The sequence below is a fragment of the Lotus japonicus genome, chromosome 5 (assembly GCF_012489685.1).
Source record: "Lotus japonicus ecotype B-129 chromosome 5, LjGifu_v1.2".
NCBI classification, from domain to species: domain Eukaryota; kingdom Viridiplantae; phylum Streptophyta; class Magnoliopsida; order Fabales; family Fabaceae; genus Lotus; species Lotus japonicus.
The window spans coordinates 38,485,029-38,507,431 of NC_080045.1; the positions used below are offsets into that span (position 1 = coordinate 38,485,029).

A 22,403-nucleotide genomic window follows, 5' to 3' on the forward strand; every position below is an offset into this window, starting at 1 on the left:
TCCGGGTTTATCTCAATCCCTCTCGATGTTATCATGAAACCTAAAAACTTTCCTCCCTGTATCCCGAAAGAACACTTTTCTGGATTGAGTCTCATGTTGTGCTTCCGGAGTCTGCCAAAGGCTTCCGACAAATCTTCATGGTGGTTCGCTCCTAAAGTGGACTTTACGATCATGTCGTCTACGTAAACTTTCATGTTTCTCCCCACCTGGTCAGTGAAGACCCTATCCATCAGCCGTTGATATGTCGCCACATTCGCCAGCCATGTGGGATACTTGATCTCACGAATAAATTCTGCTGCCAGTGATTTGTTTACCTCTTGTTGAATTGCCTTCTCCTTTTCGTTGCCCATGCGCCGGCGCGTCTGAGTTACTGGCTTGATTCCGGGGTTCAAAGCCAGCCTATGGCAAATGAAGTTTGGGTCTATTCCCAGCATGTCCTTGTGACTCCATGCGAAAAGATCCAAATTCTCGCCCAATACCTTTGCCAACCTCTGTTCCTGGCCCTTAGTCAGCCTAGTCCCGATTTTCAAGATTCTGTCTCCAAATTTCAGTTCCTTGGTTTCCTCAATCGGTGTGGGCCTATTCATGCGCCCTTCGCCTCTTGGATCAAGGTTCTCCTCTGGCACATCAACCTCATTGCATCGGTGTCCTATCGGGGTATTCTTTCGCCCGTACCGATCGATCGCTGTAACATTGGCAGCGGGTATTTGACCGCCAAATGTGCTGTCAAAATCACGGCACATAACCGATTCAAGGTGTTACGGCCGATTATCATGTTGTAAGACCCCACCGCCTGCCGAACTAAATATCTCACTTTCAACACCTTAGCGCTCTCGCGCTCGCCAAATGTGGTGTCAAGGTCAAGGACGCCCCTCACCCACACTTACTCGCCCGTAAACCCCACAAGAGATCCTGAGTAGGGAGTTAAGTCCCCATCGTCAAAACCAAGCTGATCAAACGCATCGCCGTAAATGATATCTTCCGAGCTTCCCCGATCTAGAAGCACGTGTTGTACATTGAGTTGGTTAACACGGAGCAGGAAAATCGGGTCATCAAGATGAGGCTTAATTCCAAAAAAGTCAGCAGATGAAATTATGATGTCAGGGTGGTGAAAACCAAATGGGACCTCTGTGACCGCGTTTACCGCCCTGGCATGTCGTTTCCTCGCCGCATTCGTGACACCACCTCCTCCGAAGCCTCCAGGCTCCAGCTATCGTGCCAACTTCGTTAGACGTAAAATTCCTGCCGCCCTGCGTATTTGTGGTCCTCCTCACTGGATGCCTTGCCGCCACCACCTTTCCAATCTCACGCTTCAGGGCGTTGCATTCCTCTGTAACATGGCCTGTCGCCCGATGATACTCGCACCACGTATCTGGGCTGCAGGCTTTAGTTGGTCGCCTAGGTTCCCTTGGTCCGCCAATCAAGTAATGAAATTTCCTAGATTATTTGAAACAGTTACTTTAGCTTATAATGAAAATATATGATGATAGATAAGAGGAGATAAAAAAATAAGTTATACTTTTCTCAAAATCTCTTCAAATAAAAAAAAATTATTGTTAAAAATCAATATTGTTTAACCTAAACAAACCCACTTAAAATAACTTAAATAGATAATTAGGTTTATGCTTTTTTCAATAGCATACTGAAACAACTTAAACAATATATAAGTAATTATTTTAAAGAAATAAGTGATTATTTCATGAAGTAAGCAATAAAATATTAAACATGCAGGGTTATATATGTAATTAAAATCATGGTTCTGTTCTATTGACTTGGAGTTACCAAACACAACACACAGAACATTATTGTCCTGTTCCATCCTGGTCTGTCCCGTTCAGTACTGTTCTGTCCTGTTCCGTTCCGTCACCAAACGCTACTGAACTCTTGCAGAATTCGTACTTGTGGGGAATGAGGAATGGTTGAGTCATGAGCGTTGAGTGGTTTGGATTCATGAAATTGTTAAGAATAAGAGTAATTATTTTTTTAAAAGAGAATCAGAGTAATTGTTGATGAAGAAGATGGCATATTGTGTTGTTAAATACAAGTAAACATATAAAAGGATATAACCATTTGATGAATTTTTTGTTCTAAACTTGAAATCTAATCTCTCTCTACTCCCAGGGTCTCTATTCTCTTAAAGAGGACAATGTAGAGAAAAACAAACATTTTCCAGCTGTATAATACCTTATTATTTCATCTTTTCCTCTCTGCCCTTGAAACGGAACCCTTACAAAACCCAAACTAACCAACCAAACTCAGCAAAGTAAAGGAATGAAAAAGGTGAAAAATCAAGTCATCAACTCCTTTGAAGGACAATAAACCAAACGGAATACACAATAGATTAGGTTGTTGATGTTACCTTGCCTGAGAAAGATGGAAAACGGCTTCGAGTAGGGAAGAAACAGCGGAACGACGTCGGTGAGGTCGCGGCACAGCCTGAGAGGAGGTCGATCGCGGAACGCAAGAACGACATCGGTGAGGGAAGAAAGGAGTTGAACGGTGTGAGGGTTTAGGGAGAGAGAATACAGAGTGAGTAACGCATAGAAAGGGAAAGTAGTTGAGAGTAGAAACGACGTAGTTTAAGTGAATGAGAGATTGAAAGAAGAAATGTTGAAGATCTGCCACGTGGATTAGGGGGAATAATAGCTATTGAAATGCCACTTGGAATAGTGGGACCCTGAACAATTCCTATTTCTATATATTATGGATTATGGATTAAGTGTTGACATGCATAGTATCATATGAACCGTATATACTTTTTTGTCAAGTAAAATTACGTTGTGTTATATGTTACAAACTTACAATATTACTTATTTTAAGACTCCATCGTTTTATGTGATTTCACATTATTCTATCTAAAAGGATCACATTTTCAATTAAACAACTTCAAAAGAATAAATATTCTTTCGAAGCTAACTTTTCTTTAGATAATTTTTTATAGTATAAAATAAATTAAAATAAAATTCATGCAATGAACAAGAAACACACTAGTTATTTTACAATTCCATGGCATGGATGCCTGAGACGAAAGCTCTGAAAAAATTACCATAAATGTACTTGACATGCACACATTTTATGTAAGAGGGGAAAAGAATCATGTAGGTCGACCCTGGTTGAATCATTTACTGCAATGAAGATTGTAACATCTATTACGAACTGGAACGCCTTGTTTTCCACATCATCACTTGTGAGATGGGGAATTACTTTCTACACACCATTTTTACTCTTTGCACATCCCACAATCATCTCTTTGGAATAAAAAAAGGTTGTGGTGTGCAAATTTCAAAGAGATGCAAAATGCAATCTCCCCTCATATGTAGCAAAATGGTGATCCATTTGCCTGCTCCTCTGAAGTATCTTGGCCAAGTACTCTTCTAAACAACCTTCACATTAACCAAGCTCCTCAATTTGTGCTTCCCAGACACCGGTTAGGTAATCCAAACTTCTTCTGGAGGCGAACTTGTTTCCTCCAAGGGTCATGATGTAACTTGTAATGCAAAACCTTATTTAACACAAAAATTATGGGTCAAAAGGTAAAATGTTAGAGAAAACAGAAAGAGAGAAAAAGAAATGCATCTGAAAACTTCTATTATGAATTGGTTAAACTGATACAGAGAAGATGAATCCTTATATAGGATTGTAGAAGCTTGTTCAGCAAGTTAAGCTAACAACTTAACTGCTATAACTACTCCTAACTGAATTGACAGCTGGCATAACAGAATTGACAGCTAACATAACAGAATAACAGAAAAGACTAGTGTGTCCAGCTGACATTCCAGCTGGCACAAACACAAGTACACATAGGCGATATTTTCATATCCCTAACCTTCCTATTCACTCTAATACACCCCCTCAAACTGAAGTAGGTGACAACATAAGATGTTTGTCAACTACATTCAGTTTGTCTCTCATAAGTAGAAATCTGGTTGGAGATAGGGCCTTTGTGAAGATGTCAGCTCTTTGATGTTCTGAGGGCACATGCTGAACAACTAGGCTCTTGGCTTGCACTTTTTCCTTGACAAAAAATAGATCCATTTCCATGTGCTTTGTCCTTGTGTGTAAAATTGGATTATGAGTTAACAAAACAGTACTCATATTATCACATAAGACAGTAGGAACAGTAAAAGCAATCTTCAACTCTGTGAGAAGTGATTCCACCCATAGTAATTCTGCTGTTGTGTTAGCAAGGCTTCTATACTCAGCCTCTGTGCTAGACCTGGCCACTAGTGTTTGCTTCTTTGCAGTCCAAGAAATAAGATTTGGCCCCAAAAAGACACAAGACCCAGATGTAGACCTTCTATCATCTGGATCTGATCCCCAGTCAGCATCACAAAAAGCCAACAAAGGAAGAGGCTGTGTCATTGAACAAGGCTGCAAGAGCACTCCATGAGTGATAGTACCTTTGAGATACCTCAAAATTTGCTTTACTGCCTTCCAATGCTCCTCATGAGGATCAGACAAAAATTGACAGACCTTGTTCACTGCATAAGATATTTCAGGTCTAGTTATTGTTGCATATTGAAGAGCCCCAACTACACTTCTATATTCAGTGGGATCATGCAAGCTAGTCCCTCCATGCTTGGTAAGCTTTGCCCCAAACTGCATAGGTGTAGAGATAGGTGCAGCATCTGCCATATTCACCTTTGTTAGAAGATCATTGATGTATTTTGTTTGATTGAGAAGAAGACTGCCATTGGCCAGGTGTGTGACTTGAACACCCAAAAAATAATCAAGCTGTCCTAGTTGCTTTAGAGCAAAAATAGAATGAAGCTTGGCAGTGAGCTGCTGAATAAGGACCATAGAATCACCAGTAAGAATTATATCATCAACATATATCAACATATAGATGCAGCCAAGAGGAGAGTTGTAGGTGAAAAGTGAGGGATCACATTTACTAGCTTTGAACCCAAACTGAAGCAACACTTCTTTAAGCCGATGAAACCAAGCCCTTGGGGCTTGTTTGAGGCCATAGAGAGCCTTGTGCAACTTGCACACCAATGTCTTGTCCTTATGCTCAAACCCAGGAGGTTGAGTCATAAACACTTCCTCCTCCAAGACACCATTTAGAAAAGCATTATTAACATCTATTTGCTGTAATGGCCATCCTCTGGAAATAGCAAGGGACAAGATGAGTCTCACTGTGATTGGTTTGACTACTGGAGAAAAGGTCTCAGAGTAGTCAAAGCCTTGAACTTGACTATAGCCCTTAGCTACCAATCTGGCTTTGTATTTGTTGATGGAGCCATCAGGATTCTCCTTGACTCTATAAATCCACTTGCATCCCACTGCTTTTCGGTTGGAAGGGAGAGGGACAAGAGACCAAGTACCATTGCTCATAAGAGCATTATACTCTTCCTTCATAGCTTGTAACCATTTGTCATCCCTCATAGCTTGTTTAACAGTGGTTGGTTCCATGTGTGTCAACAATAGAGTAGGATTAAGTCTTGGTTTGATAATGCCTGATTTAGATCTAGTTTGCATAGGATGAGCATTCACAGGTACTGCAACAGTAGAAGCTGAACTTGCAGCATGTACCCCTGAGGATGTAGCCATTTCTTGATGTGCTGATTCTGAGGATGCATGCTCAGCTGGCTGAGATGTTGAAACTAAACCAGAACCAGTAGGAATTGGAGAAGGTTGTGACTGCAGGTCTGATGCTTCGGATTGTGGAGAAAGTGGCCCAGGATTAGCCAATTCAGTAGAGATTGGAGCTGGAGAGGGCTGAGGCATGCTCCTAGATATGATAGGAACAGTAGAAAGAGGAAAATACTCTGCTGAAGAGGTTGGTGGTGAAAAAGGTTCAGAAGGAAAGAGAGTAGTATAGGGGAATCTATGTTCATGAAATAGAACATCCTTGGAAACATATATTCTACCAGATTGATCAAGACATTTGTAACCCTTATGACTGGAAGAATAACCCAAGAACACACACTCTTTTGAGTGCAAAGACAATTTGTTGGAATTATAAGGCCTGAGAAATGGAAAACAAGCTGAACCAAATATTTTGAGGCTTTTAAAATCAGGATGATTACCATACAATTTGAAGTAAGGACTAGCACCTTGTAGAGTAGTAGTAGACATACGATTTATGAGATAAGTGGCTGTGAGGAAAGCATGATCCCAAAAATGCAAGGGCATAGAAGCATGAGATAACAAAGCTAAACCTGTTTCTACTATGTGCCTATGTTTCCTTTCAACACTCCCATTTTGATGATGAGTATGGGGACAAGTGACCCTGTGGACAACTCCTAGGGCCTGAAAATGACCAGTTAAAGGTTTAAATTCCCCTCCCCCATCTGTTTGGACACTCTTAAGCTTGTGGCCAAATTGCAATTCAATCATGGTGTGAAAATTGACAAAGGTAGTGTAGGTATCAGATTTCTTCTTTAAGGGAAAAATCCATGTATATCTTGTGAATGCATCAACACATGTTAGAAAATAGAAGAAACCACAAGAGGATTCCATAGAAGATGGTCCCCACAAATCAGCAAACACCAATTCAAAGGGTTTTGTGTAAACTGTGGTTGAAGAAGAAGAAGGCAAGCGATGTATTTTGCTCAAACAACAAGCTTTACAAAAAGAAAACACACTTTTATTGCTTGAAACTGGAACATTACACAAAGACAAAGTTTGCTTGAGAACATCATGATGGGGATGACCCATTCTATTATGCCACAACTCATAAATGGAAATATTACTACTACTATTACAAGGTGCAGAACTTGAAACACTAGAATTCACTAATGAAGAAGGCAAATCAATAGCAGAAGATGCTTTGTTTCCTACAGGCTGAGAAGCTAAGCCAGCCTGTGCCAGTGGCTGAGAATGCAAAGAAGACTGAAACAAAGAAGCTTTAACAGGAGAGTGAGACACAGCTTGTGAGGGTGGTCCATCAAAGTAATAAAGACCATCATCACCAACACTTCCAGTGAGAAGAAGTTCAGAGGTGTCCTGATGACGAACAGCACAAAAATTGGCATGAAAAGTGAAGTAAACATTATTATCTTTAGCAAAACGACTAACACTAACTAGATTCTTTGTAATAGAAGGAACAAGGAGCAACTTATTAAGAATTAAAATAGCTTTAGGATTAAAAAGAGAGGGAAGAGTGGCTGAACCTATGGACTGAATTGGTAATCCTTGACCATTGCCCACCAGAAGTTGATCTTGTGTTGCTAGAGGCACATTATCCACAAAAATGCCAGGATTGTTTGTCACATGATGTGTGGCCCCAGAGTCAGGACACCAATTCACTTGAGGTGCAGCAGTGAATTGTGTAGAAGATGCAGGAGCAGTAGTCAACATGGCCTGAGGAGCAACACCAGTGGGAGCTGGATGTTGTGGAGACCTTGGAAAAGTGGTTGGCTGAGGAGCCCAAGGTCTTGCAAATTGCATACCAGCAGCTTGTGGAAATTGCATTCCAGCAGCTGGAGGAAAATGCATTCCAGTTGGTTGAGGAAATTGCATGCCAGAGATAGGTGGAACACACCAAGGAGGCCAAGTAGGCATACCAGGACCTGAATTAGCATTAGAACCATACTGTGGATACATGGGATTGTAGGATGCATAAGGTGTAATCCCAAAATTAGCCATAGAAGGAAAACCCCCAAATTGCATTGGAGAAAACCCTAAATTGGGACTAACATTCCCAAATTGACCAGAATTTCCAGATTGTCCAGAATTACCATGAGGATTAGTACCAGGAGCAACTCCTGAAGGGCGTGACCAGCAAGAAGCTGTGTCATGACCCCATTTGTTGCAGTATGTGCACTGGACATTGCGTCCTCTCCCGCGCCCGCGTCCTCTGCCATAGCCACCAAAATTGCGATTTTGTTCATCGCGACTCTCATAGCCAGAAGCAACAGTACCATCGAGTGGCTGGGAAGAAGCGACACTGGTTGCAGGAGGTTGCGGCGCTGGCGATGGCGGCGCCGGAGTAGGCTGAGTCCACAGAGCTTGTGGCGGCGGCGCCGGTGCAGTAGAAGATGAAGGCGGATTTTGCGCCTGTGCAAGGAACACTGCAGGAGTGGTTTCAGCTTGTTGTTTCTTTCGCATCCTATCAAATCGTGCTTCATGCGAAATCACCATAGCTTCCACCTCAGAAATCGAGTAGTAGGTTGTTTGGTTGTAGATAACCGTCATCAAAGCACTGTACTCTTCAGAGAGACCATCGAAAATAGCTTCCAGATGATCACGGAAAGTCACAGGTTCTCCAATTGAATCAAGCGTATTCACAATCGTTTTGATCCTTTGCAGAAATTCAGAAGCAGTTTTGGTACCTTTTGTGATGTTCTTCAACTCATTCCTCAATTGTGTTGACTGAGCACGCGATTTGGCATTGAAAAACGAGTGAATCTCTTCCCAGATCTGCCAAGAGTGCACACACTGGATCACATTGGGAAGAATCGAAGGCGAAAGCGTAGAAAGAAGCCAGGTGAAGAGGAATGAATCCTGTTGCTCCCAATCTGAAAACTCAGGATTCACATTCTCCATGATTCGATCTTCCTCAGTCAAGAATTTCACAGGAATTTGAGGAGGATCTTGAACGAATTTCTGCAGCTTGTGAGATCTGATGACACCTTCTACTTGTTGCTTCCATGAGTAAAAGTTGGAATCATCAAGCTTGATGCTCAATTTGTGAGAGAATGCTTGAGAAAGAGAATTCGTAGAAGAAGGAGTAGGCAGAGAAGAAGGTGAAGACTCCATAGCCATGGATCTTAAGCTCTTGATACCATGTTAGAGAAAACAGAAAGAGAGAAAAAGAAATGCATCTGAAAACTTCTATTATGAATTGGTTAAACTGATACAGAGAAGATGAATCCTTATATAGGATTGTAGAAGCTTGTTCAGCAAGTTAAGCTAACAACCTAACTGCTATAACTACTCCTAACTGAATTGACAGCTGGCATAACAGAATTGACAGCTAACATAACAGAATAACAGAAAAGACTAGTGTGTCCAGCTGACATTCCAGCTGGCACAAACACAAGTACACATAGGCGATATTTTCATATCCCTAACCTTCCTATTCACTCTAATATAAAATACCGACAAATATACCAATAAAGAGCATAATTAAGTAAAGTATTCGGTCTTCCATTTTGCACATAATGTTAATGATACAGCATCTATTCATCCATAGCACAGAGAAGCTATTGAAAAGCATAGTTGGTTAAGGTTCTGTTAGCTGAAGTCATAATAGCTGTTTCAACATTACAATTTTGATTTATAACCTGTTTGTTTTGTTTTTCCAACTGGAAAGTAATGTTTCTTGTGGTACAAGGTATTTCAAAGGAGAAGGAGCTCTCACTCTCTTGAAAAATGAAAATGAACATTAACAAGCTAGCATGTTTCTCCTTTTTCAGTGCTTGTGAGAAGGGGGTGTGCTATCACATTCTGAGAAATTTTTGTTTGTTTCCAACTTTGCTCTCTCTCTCTCTCTCTCTCCATGTCGAGGTTTGAGTATCATGATATCTAGTTGCTAACACCTAGAAGAAGTGTACAATCTATTCTAGATAAGTTTTGACAAAGGAAGATACATACCTGTATTAGAGTGGTGAGGACATCATCCTCTAGTAGTTTTAAGACTTCAACTGCCCAATCATCAACACGTCCAAAAGCATTTTTTTGCCTTTCAGCTTCAAGCATAATAGAATCACGATACAAGAATCTTTGCCAGATTTTCTGAACATTTTCCAGCTTCAATTTGATTTCTGTCTCATTGAATCCCTGCAAGAAGAAGCAGATCACTTACTACTCAGACAATCTTGTCTAGGACTCTAGGTTGATAATTTTACGCAAAAATGTCTGGATTTAAATTGTATTTCATGTAATGCACAATGGAATAAAAAACAAAAATAAATACCCGAAGAATCTTTATCAAGTTCGGAATTTCGTCTTCAGGTAATCGAACAGCAAAGCTGTCATAATTGAGCACATTCTCATATGGTAGGAAAATTCCATCCTACAGAACAAGCAAACATAAGGCATACAGGTAAAAAATCATTGATAATTTCAGTCATTTGGTATTTTGAAAGACAAAAGACATAATAGGTACAATCATTGATAATTTAAGTAATTTCATATTTTCAAAGACATAACAGACAATCAACATGAAGATAGCTTCCGTAGGCTACTTTTATCACTTGATCAATAGCCATGAATCATTCTAGAGAACTAATGGAAAGTTTAAGTCATGAAAACATTCTGAAGATGAACCACAAATTATTTCAAATATATATATACCTTGTGAAAATAATGTTGAGATATATCGTAAATAGAGTAAATAGAGCGTAAATATATTTTGCAAATTGTATCTTTTATTACCTTAATTAGGATCAAATGAATCTTTCATTTTTTTCCTTATTTTAGGTGATTGCTATCGCGTAACTTACAAGATTGCTCTTGTATGTTGTACTATGATTTTTCCTTTTGGAGGTTCTGGTTTCCCCCCTCTTGGGTTTTGTTGCTTGATCTTTCCTGAGGAGTTAACCTCAGCTTTTGTTGATGATAAAACCTTTTATCTTTCAAAAAAATAAAAATTATTGTACTATGTTTCAAAGTATGATCAATCAGAATATTTCATTCAAGTAATATATACACATTATGAATCATCATTCTGTTAAAATCCACTTGTTTATTGAGTTTTAAATGCATGGAACCAAGCATAAGGTATATCAACTGACCAAGTGACTTAAACTTCCTTAGCAGTGACAAAGCTAGTTCACAAGATCAAAATGCTAGCTTGCATTAGCAACTTGAAATTCACAAGCTTAGCAAAGCAATTTTTGAAATGTTTTTGTCGGAATACATAGAATAATGAGAGGGGAGAAAAGCACATCTTGTTACCTGAATGACCACAGGAATGCATCCTTGTAAAACACTGTCTTCCATGCGTCCACTCCAACCATCTCCAGGAAATACTCCGCAGAAAACAGAGCCTGCAATATCTGCGTGATAGTTTTCAGAACGCACTGGGGTCACAATGACATCTTCAGCATGCTGTTTCCCAAGTCTTCCAGCCTTGTCTGGGCTTGATCCAAACTCTTCTGCCAGCTTCTGTCTGATACCCATACTATACCTGAATCATTTCTGAAAACTTGAAACCGGATCTTCTACAACATTAATATATATCCTAACTTGAAGCAGCCTCAGGTGGCCAATAATATATCCAATAATGTTTGTCCATAAGAAAACAGGATGTCAAGGTTACTAACAAGCTTTGAAACACAATGTGCGCCACACTACAGCTTCCCTCTGAAAACAGAAAAACAAATTTCTAGTAAACTTACGAATCTTCCGGTCTTCCATGAGGGTAAGCTGGTCCTAAATTCCCATTGAAGTAGAACAGAGTCTTTCGCTTTTCATGGGGCCTGTAAACAAATCATATCATGGTTGTGCATTATTTGATTTCAAGAACATAGATAAATAGAAAACAACATTTGAGCATGACCAGGAAAAACAAAGCAAGTACGGAGGTAACAATTAAATCCTCTGATACCATGTCCAAAACTTTGAAGTCAACACATTAGCATCAGGAACTTTCCATGCAGGAAGGACGAGATCTTTTTCAGGGTCAAAGCATGGATGAATGCCTCTTCTATCAGAAGAAATGTTATCCCAGTTATCAGCCCAATAGGCTGTGGTTGAATGGTTATGTTTTGCATTAGTATTTCCCCAGTGAACTAACATCATACTGTTCCATATTTCCTTAGGGGCATAGCAAGCACCTTCATCCCATGAAAAAAACTGCCTTCAGAAACAAAAGTGAAACTATTAGCACTGACTTCTTACAAGCAAATACGGTAAACATTACTTCATTCCTAAATGTCCAACACAGGAAAAACAATTCCCCTTGCACATACCCAGATGTGGTCTCTTCCTGATAAACGATTCCAATAAGGATACTGCTCAACAATGTGATGGTATGCATTTTTATAATATTCCAAAGTGAGAGAGCTCCTCAACCCCTTATGCTCCTGAACTTATACAAGATAATTTAGGAAAAAGAGAGAAATAATAGTGTGAAACATGAAATCGATAGCTAACACAGAGCTACAATCCAAGAGTATCATAATCTTAGCTTTGATGATAGGAAGAACAAACAAGTGACAAAATAACTGAAGGTATTTCTATAATTCCATCCTAAAAGGGGAAAGGAAGATGCAACCGCTGTTTCTATTTTGAAAATACTCCTCAGGTACATCAACCAAAAGCAAACCAATGTACATCTCAACATCAATGTCAGTAGTCTTGAAATATTACTCTGATTTTATTGATATTTGATTTTAACCTAGCTTCCTTAATTAGCAGATCTCAATCCCTAAACTTAGGGATTGATTGTATCAACTTTGTATATTAGCAGTGTATACAAGTTATGATTGAAATACACAGAAAATGTTGCTTATTCATATTTAACATGGTACCAGAGCTTTCTGGTAGCCAGTCCTCTTTTTTTTAATTCTGGCTAGGGTTTCAGCTGCATTTAGTGATGGCTCAGTGTGTATAGTAATCTGGTGGTCAGATATCGCCATGCATTTAGTTCAGCGTTTGCAGTTCTGCCTATCTACTGAGCACAACCTTTCCATTCGAAACCACCACAAATTGAATCCATTGGAGCCAATCTATTTTCTTCCTAAGTTTCGACCCTATCCACTAAGAGACGTGCCACCACGAGCCGCTTCTTCTAGGCATGATTTTCTTTATCGGCAAGCATCTCTGCAGCGTGTGACAGTCTGGCCTAACTGTGAGTCGCCTCTTTTCTCCGAGTCCAGTTGTGCAAGCTTCATCCAGAGCAGACCCCTCGCGTGCGAGTTTTCACCAACTTCTGTCAGGGCGCTCCTAGATTCGAGTATTTTTTGTGTCATGCTGCAGTTTTTCATTGTTTCTCAACCAGGCTGGTGCCCTTGGGGGAGTGTTGAGATATTATTCTGGTTTTATTGAGATTTGATGTTATCCTAGTTTCCTTAGTTATCCTATCTCAATCCATAAACTTTAAAGATTGATTTTATCAACTTTGTATATAAATAGTGTACACAAGTTATGATTGGAATACACAGAAAATGTTGATTATTCATATTTAACAGGGATTATCATCCAATTAATCACATATGCTGGAAAGTTCTGAAATAACATGCACAGGCATAAAACTCAAAATGACTGACGCAGTCTATCTTATACACATGCTACATGCGGTAATATAAATCTACAGATACATTCCAGTAAGAATAGCAGTTAATAAAAACATACCTCCATACTCAAGTGAGGAGCATCATCTGCACGAGTTATGATGCATGAATCAAGAACAGGAACAAAGAAAAAATCTGCCTCTTCACCATTTAGAGTTCGATGAGAGCTAGCTAACAAACTCTCATAAAGTGCCATCTGCAGACAAGCACCAGCACATGATACATATATTGCAACAAATTTTAAATTTGACCAACGGAGATGCTCCTATCTAACATTCAGGCAATACCTGGGCACCATATAAGTGTTCTGTCCATATAGTTGCATTACTGCCATCATAAATTCTGTTCACACACTCTAACTTAAAATGGCGTCCCTACAATAACCAAAAGGAAAAGTAATATTAAAATAGAAATACATCAAAACATCCGGTTAGGATGTAAACAAGAGTGACACTCAGATTATCCGTACCTCCAATAACAGGCTGTTGAAGTCGGCGGGCAAATCATAAACATATATAAGAGGCCTTTTCTTTGGCACCACAGCATTAAGATTGATAAATTTTTCACTGACATGAATATTGTCAGGAACATCAACCCTAGCAGGACGAAGCCAACTAGGCCAGTCTCTTATAGAAGATATCACAGAGGGAGTGCTGCAATCTGCTCCATACCAGCCATTTTCACACTGAACATACACTATATTCAGTTTATCAATTGACATTCAATGGAAACGAGCATTTTCACACTAAAAATAAACATCCAGGTTATCCAAATTCCAAAGACTTTGAATGGAAATTAATAGAATATATATAGCAAAAAATGTGAGTGGTTTCAGTTTAACTCTTCGTTCTTTTTATTTTTTGTCTTTTGATAAGGCAAAATGTTAGACTGTGAGAGAGTATCATTTTATTTTACTGATGTTATCCGTGATAAACTTATCAGTGTGATTTAAAAGAATGAACTAGACATTATTTTGGATAGGTAGTAATTGGCATTTGGTATTTTAAAGATATTTCCCTTTTGTAATTGCTATGCAACATCAATTAGCTTCACATTACAGGCTTCTTAGTTCTACAGACTCTCAACACTGTCAACTGACAACAAAAAGCATTCATTCGCAAATATTAAAACAGCATTTCTAAAGAAGGTTTCCTTAGTTATATGCCTGTGCTAATTTTTTTCAGAAACTTTAGTCCAGGTTTATTCTGCTCCAGCTTCAAGTTATTTGATTGCTAAATACAGATTTGTAGTCAGCAGCATCTTTTCAAGGGATAAGACCTTTTTTATACTGAACTAAATGTTCTTTTTAAAATTTCATCATCTAACAAGTTTTAGTGGTGACTGATTTACCACCAGCCTATCCCCATGGCTGATAAGGAAAACAAGATATGATTGACAAAGTTTTTATTCTAGTAAACAAGTAAAACACAAAAGATAGGTGCCGCTTTATTAAACAAAAGAGTCACCTGACAAAATCCACCACGACAGTGGCCATGTTCAGAGCACTGATTAATGCAAACAGATTGAACTGGAACTTCACATAACCGGCCCCAGAGACCATCATATTTGCAATCACAGTCCTCTTTTATTTTCATCTTGCCAGCATATGCTTCAGCTGGGTCTACATTACACCAACCTGGTATGCTACCATTAGTTTTGAACACATCTTGATCAACTTTAGACCAATTCACTGTTTTGAAACCACCAGGTTCAGAAGGTGGACTGAAACAGATGTAATGTGCGTGACTTGAATGGTACATTGAGAAAAACTAGCCAATGAAACTCAATACCAGGAATTTGATTTTACATACTTAAATTGAAACCCACATGTCTCTGCTAGTGGTCGATCTGGATATTTTGTTCCTTCACCACAGAAGCACATTGCTCTTGTTTTGTCACAGTTGGCTGCGCAAATTGAAACAACCCATCGCCCAAATGGCTGATCAGGTGATCCTGGGAAGTTGCATTCCAATTCCAATCTGTCAGTGCATCCATCTCCTGTCACATCAGAAAATAGTGTGATTTTTAAGATCTAATAATGAATTAAATATGTATTTGTGCAATAATCAAACATATAAAGAAAATGATAGTAATGAGTTATATAATTAGAGTTTCCATCTCTGTCCTTTTTTAAGCTAACCGGAGAATGTTAGTACAAAATATTGCACTTAATATAATAAATATAAAAAAGAAATACTAGTTAGAACATATAAGTAACTAGAAAGAGCTACAGCCCAACTTATTATGAAACGTTAGAAACATGCAGGGAAGAACTAAGGGAGTAGGTCTGGAGAGGAAAAGATTAGATTTTTAAGAAAGTGATGCTGTGCAAAATTGATTTTTCTTTCAGGTGCTAAATGAGAAGCCAACAACTCGCACATGATGACAAATATAGTAATCAACTGGAACCCAATTACAATCTCCATAAGAAATGACGAACTATGGAAATAAATTTGATATCACTTCTCCCAAAAAAGTTAGCATGTATCACACTTTCGAATGCACCCAGGTATGCCATAATCCCAGTAGTTATACCACAAATGAATCAACTCTTCCCCCTCCCTCCCCATGAATAGCTTCATTTACCCTTGGTGAAGAATGTTTGTGTAAAGAAAATGTTATCCACATTTAAAAAATTCAGAGAATTCAAAAGGATCAAAACAGAAACGTCTAATATACTAAAATAAGTTAAGAGCATTTCATTTCCAAAGTAAACATCTCTTGTTCATTCATTCTTTTGTAGAATTTTGCTATGGATATACAGAGCCAAACTTAGAAAGCATTCCCACTTATTTAATAATAAAGAAATCTTACATCTTAACGTGTCAGGGTTTCAATATAGAGCACAAAAATAATGGTATATGCCCCAAACAAAAGGTAAGACGTCACCCATTAGCAGGTAGAACAAATGATGAAAGAGATATATCTTAACAAAAAATGCTGAACTCTAAGGCACATTCATAAATACCTTGATAGGAATAGATCTTCTAAGGAGAGGCTGTTATTCTAACGAACGACTGGATAGTTGTTATGGTTAGTTAGTTTAGTATAATAGATAGTTGAATAGAGTGGGTTAGATAATGAGACAGGAGAGCTATAAATATGAGGGAGGGGGAATAGGTAGGGAATTTGGATTGTAAGCAAGGTCATTTCAGGAGAGAGCTGGTCTCTCAAATACTAGTAGCCACGTAGTCTCATTTCTATTCTTGAATAAAATCAGTTTCTACTTCTTCTGAAACTACTGACAGGCTACCATTCCAGCTACGTTGGGACTCTGGAATGGGTATGGACATATGGTAACATAAGCTGTTGCCCAACTTTATCATACTCCAAACTTACAGGTTTAAGAGGGAGTTGAATGGGCCCTTCTTCAAAGGATGATGGTTTCTATAGGTCAGCTTCAGCCCAATGTTTTTAAAGATGTTACTAGTCTTGTTGGTGCATCAATAGAATCAGTTCCTAAGTTTCCATTAACTGTCTTAGAAGTGCTGGAGCATCCCTGGTTACAAGTTTAATGGAAGGCTAGAATTGTTTCTGTGGAAGATGTTCAGTCAAGGCTTAAAGCGTTAAAAAAAATACTAAGGGTCATTGACTGATTTCTTATAATGGGATACTGGGGATGGACATCACTGTTTTTCATTAAGATCATAGACATCATGTTTCAAACAGTGGGATGTGGGTGGCATTTTGTTCTCAGCTATCACAGGCGGTTCCCCCATTATCAGCAGAACCTGAATTTCAAGTACAGCCATCAGAAGTGTGATGGACTTAGGTTTAGGGTAGCTGATTTAATAGAAGCAATTACCAAACTGGCAGCACACTTCAGGGCACCCTACCAAAAACATTCAAGAAGCATCCCCTATCTCTGACCTTGAGGACAAGGTAGAATCGGACATGGGAAGTGGTCAAAGTAAAACTGCCAAGACAAGACAATAATGGGGCAAGAATGGGTGTTTACAATCAAATACAACTCAAATGGCACACTTCAAAGATACAAAGCTCGATTAGTTGCCAAAAGTCACACTCAAACTTATGGCACTGAGCCACTGACTACTCAGACATCTGTACTAGTAGCAAAGCTCAACACTATCAAAGTCCTTATATCCCTTTTTGCAAATCGTGATTGGCCCTATAGCAACTAGATATGAAGAATGCATTCCTCAATGGAAATTTGGATGGATGCATCATCTACCGAAAGTATGCAAGTTGAAAAAATATCTTCATGCACTAAAGTAGTCAGTAGACACCAAGAGATTGGTTTGAGAGATTTCCTCAGTTTATTACTAACATCCTCAATGGAAATTTGTAGAAGTATATATGGAAGCATCATCTAGTTTTAGACACACGTATTACCTGAAAGTATGCAAGTTGAAGAAATCTCTTCATGGACTAAAGTAGTCACCAAAAGATTGATTTGAGAGATTTACTCTGTTTATGAGTAACATCCTTAGTGGAAGTTTGAAGAAGTATATATGGATGCATCATCTAGTTTTAGGCACGCGTATTACCCGAAAGTATGCAAGTTGAAGAAATCTATTTGTGGACTAAAGTAGTCACCAAGAGATTGGTTTGAGAGATTTACTCAGTTTATTACTGTCATGAGCCAATTATCCCAAAAGCTTAAGTTGTTGGGTGAAGACACATGAGTTGTTTTAGATTATACTTCTAACACGCCCCCTCACGCAAGATCCCATTGAGCTTGAAGCGTGGACAACGCACAAGCCCACCTACCTTGTGCTGAAATTTAACTTTTTATTAGAATAATTGGGGTCATCAAGGGTCGAACTCTTAACCAGTTGGTCATAGAAGCTCTGTCATGAACCAACTAACCAAAAGCTTAAGCTGTTGCATGAAGACACATGAATGGTTTTATAGTATACTTTTAACAATTACTAACATGAAATATACTCAAGGAGAAACAGATCACACCATGTTTGTGAAGCATTCCGCAGAAGGAAAGGTTGCTATATGAATTGTTTATATAGATGGCATCATTCTTACCAGAGATTATACAATAACAAATGAATTGATTGAAGAACTCCAGAATTTGGGATAAAAGATTTGGGGTCCTTAAGATACTTCCTTAGGACCGAGGTTGCTAGGTCAAGAGAAGGAATTGTTCTCTCTCAAAGAAAATACATCTTGATCTTCTCAAGGTAACTAGCATGAGTGGTTGACCGAATGACACACTCCCACATAACAGAATAAAAAACTTAAAAGATTGCGAGAAAGACGATCCTGTCGAAACTTCCCCCTTCCAGAGACTAGTACGGAAGATGATTTATTTGTCTCAAATAAGGCCTAATATTGCATTTTCAGTAAGCCTTGTAAGTCATTTATGCACTCACCTTCCGAAGAACATCTTAAGGCAACCTACAGGACCTACGGCCATTTTTCAAAAATACTATGTACCAGTCCATTGACGCTTACGGGGATGCTGATAGGGCAGGCTTGTCACAGACAAGATATCTACCTCAGGATTCCTTCATATGGGATAACCTAGTTATATGACAAAGCAGAAAAAAAATTGTGGTTGCAACTTGCAAGGAGTAGTGTCGAAGCAGAATTTAGAGCTATGGCACAAGGAATTTGTGAGATGATATGGTTAAAAGGGGTTCTTGAAAATTTGGGAATGCTTACCAATCGACCAATGAGCTTATATCATGACAAGGCTAGAATGGTATTGCCCAGAATCCAGTACAAAATGATAGGACTAAACATGGGGAAATTGACAAACATTTCATTAAGAAGAAGTTAGACAATTAAACTATTTGCAAGGTACTTGTTCCAAATTCACAACAAATAGTAGATATTCTGACCAGGGGCCTATTCTGATCTAACTTTGAATTTCATGCAAGTTAGATGGGCGTGAGAGGTATTAATACACCAACTTGACGGCGGTGTCAAGAGTAGTATAATTAATGTTGTTTTGATGTTTTGGGGATATTGTTATAAAATCTGAATAAAGATTAGATTGTAAAAAAATCTGATTTAGAATCAGATTATAGAAAATAGGCTGGTTGATGTTGATTGATTATGTTCATTTTCTGTCCTTATTTGAAGCAGATTGGTTTGCTATTCTAGACCACTTCTGTAATAAATATGTACATGCATCATTCCAAGTGATTAGAAGAGAAATAAAATTATCTCTGTTCTCTTGTATATAAGAACAATGACTTGAGGTGCACTAGGTTTAAAATACTCAGTAGGTCTCTGATACAGTAATCCTATCATACTTACCAGTCATGGAAAAATGTTTATGAATATTATTGTCCCAATAAACTCTACAATTTGGATCACCACTATATTAAGAGAGTTGATAAATGATGTGACTGAGAATGCTCGAATTGGTCAAAATGAGTTATCTTCTAGTATTTTCTGCTTCTCATTAAGAATCATGTATCAGGCCCATTAAATGAAAAAAGGAGGAAACTGAACTAACCAGCATAACCATGAAAACATCGACACTGTCCCAATTCTCGATTACAAACACCCAGGCCACTGCAGTCATTTTTGCAGTTATTGCCGCCTATTATCTGTTAACCAACCATATTAAGAAGCCAAAATTAATTCTATAAGCAGAGATCAAGTCAATGCCAATAACAACCACACAAATTCCAAATGAAGGCAATACAAGCTAAGAGACTTGCACCTCAGAAATGTTGACTTCCTGTGTAACAGAATTGCAGCCTGCAAGCCATTGGCCAATCTCAGCCTTCCACGGTGCACCGCGATAAGCAACTCCCCCGTGCAAGTCAGCTGGGAACCGATGCTTCAGATCTATCGTCGGTTCCTCGTAGTTGTTTAGTAACCCAGCTGACCCATTAGCCGCGATGCAGGAGTCCTGAGCTAATTTGAAATAATTGAAAGAAGGTGTCAAAGGGAACAAGAACAGATGCACTACAGAAGCCAATGCCACAACAGACGCAATTGTCGCGGCAAGAGACCATGAGCATCTCCAATTTTTCATGGAGAATAATTCTAACAGGTCTCTTGCCATAGCAAACCCCAACACTACAAACCAAGCTTTTCTAGTTCACCAAGATGTCTTGACATCACAAAACCTGAAATGTCAGCAATAAAGTAATTATTGCCTGCAATGACCATAACTCATTGGCACAAATCAGAATCATATAGCATTACAAAGCTTGAAATTCTAAAATCTTTGTGAAGAAACACTAAGAGTAAGAGAAGCAATTTACTAATACAAATACAACAAACAACGGAAACAATCACGTGAACTCTGACATTTACAGACCGATGACTCACCTTTCTCGGATCTGAAATAGAGATGCTCATGCGGAGATTCAAGAGAACTAGAATCAGAAGAGAAGAACCCAATTCAACAATTGAATAATAGAGGTGTATTTTATTTAGTTTTAGTATTTTGTGAACAAAGTTGTGAAGACGTGCATTATATACATGGGATGGGACCACTAACTTGAAGATTCGTCCGTTTTCAATATGTAAAAATCATTCTGTTTTGAATGAACTATTTATGAAAAGGAGGGAGAGAAGAAGGGAAAAGAATATGTGGCCGTGGGTATTCATTCCTGTTGTTTTCACCTTCGAAAGCCGCCAAGGTTCTATCGCTTTCGTCGACTCTCAAATAGTAGCTGATTTTCACGGGAGAGGTCAAAGACTGTATTGCCCTTCGAGCTGTTAAGTACAAACTATAATTAACGAGTATAGAAAAGCTTATTTCAAAAGAGTATAGAAAAGCCCGTGGCCGTGATTGATGATGAGTGTTTCTCCTCTGTGGGCAATATTGTCAATTGCCCAAAATCATGGATGTGAATTATTTTTTTTGATAGCGAAGCAATGAAACAAAAAATCTCCGGACTCAGGAACAATGTAACGCCCCGATTTTCAAGAGTTACTTAGTGATTCAAAAGTAAATTAAACATGCTAATGAACTTTCGAAATCATAAAGATACACGTATATATATTTTTCTATTGAAAACATAATACATTTTAATACTTTCTAAATCATGCTTTAACAATGCATAATAATTACCCAATAATAAATATCCTTACATCAATGAATATAATCGCAACATAGACTCCAAAAGAAATATAAGAGTGTCTCCTATGCCGCTCGAGCTCCTCGCAATCTCCACCTGACTAATCTCTGAATTAATAGCTCGTCGTCACACCATCTCTCGGCAACGTCTCCTCTCATGCATCTATCGGTCTCTTGCTCATCCTTTAGAGCTGCGTCGTCGAACATTTATAAGAGAGAAAAAGTGCAAGGGTCAACTTCTTATACCACAATGCCATAATTAGGACATGCACACATACAATCAGGTGAAAGCATGCATATTCACATATATAAGCACCTAGAAAGATTCTCACAACATAACATTCTCCTACGTTCATGAGGGTTTCTAGGATAGGGCAGCACTCCATCAAACAAGGCCCATATATCACTCGTCGTACCTTATAGGGTAGTTATTTTGTCAATCACAAGTCACAAGTCAACAACCAATACTCTAACGTCGGCGACATTCAAGGGGACCTATGTGTCTCTATATTGTTAGCATATGCAAAATGATCAATGCACACCATGATCCGGATATCATACGCCAAGGACAAGACCACATCCAGTCGATTGCCACTCAACATACGCCAGCACCAATAATAGGTAGGCGGGACAAGACCTGATTCGGTCAATTGCCACTTCAAATGAACCCCGTATGATTCATTAGGGATTGAATAATGGGAACCCGAAGGATCCTCGATCCACCAGGGAGCCGGGCCGATCCATCACGACCAATCCTGGATTTTTCACCATACAATGATATGCTCCATGAATTAGTCAAACAACGAAGTTATAATCACCATGTCGTTCGATGACGACTTCACCGCACCTTCACCTCATGAGTGGTCGGGATCGCCAACTCATACACATCAACATCTACTCGTGGCAATGACAGCTCATCATCATTTCGGCCTCGTACGTCGATCGCGGTCAATAGATATATTCCACAACATACAACTTAAGGGTGCATCATGTTCATTCAATAAATAACACTTCTCGCTCGACATTCATTATGTGATCCATGTCGCAAGAGTAAACAATCAACCAAACGTATCATAAGACTTAAGCATGCCGCACTTCATCAAGTATCATGTTATCCATAGCTTCAAGGCATATACTCTAATCATACATCGTCGCATTCATTTCGGTAAATATCAAGCATACTTCATCATGCA

General features: G+C 38.8%; 1 protein-coding gene across 1 annotated transcript; it reads right to left on the minus strand.

Annotated features, from left to right (window-relative positions):
* Nucleotides 1-2,869: 2,869 nt before the first annotated feature.
* Nucleotides 2,870-20,747, minus strand: LOC130716747 (uncharacterized). The gene is made up of 15 exons (XM_057566757.1): nt 20,457-20,747; nt 19,840-20,251; nt 19,630-19,723; nt 14,999-15,185; nt 14,654-14,909; nt 13,657-13,872; nt 13,475-13,561; nt 13,249-13,383; nt 11,865-11,978; nt 11,501-11,748; nt 11,292-11,372; nt 10,849-11,080; nt 9,866-9,964; nt 9,544-9,729; nt 2,870-3,502 (listed from the first exon to the last, which is right to left on the minus strand). The coding sequence occupies exons 2-15, from the start codon at nt 20,185-20,187 to the stop codon at nt 3,404-3,406; spliced, it is 2,382 nt and encodes a 793-aa protein (XP_057422740.1). The 5' UTR covers nt 20,188-20,251; nt 20,457-20,747; the 3' UTR covers nt 2,870-3,403.
* Nucleotides 20,748-22,403: the final 1,656 nt, after the last annotated feature.

Coding starts and splice junctions, on each gene's coding strand:
- LOC130716747 (XM_057566757.1), bottom strand. CDS start 20,187: ATGGCAAGAGACCTGTTAGAATTATTCTCCATGAAAAATTGGAGATGC. Junction 19,724..19,839: donor AGGAAGTCAACATTTCTGAG/GTGCAAGTCTCT, acceptor GTTGGTTAACAG/ATAATAGGCGGCAATAACTG. Junction 11,081..11,291: donor CATGGAAGACCGGAAGATTC/GTAAGTTTACTA, acceptor GAAATGATTCAG/GTATAGTATGGGTATCAGAC.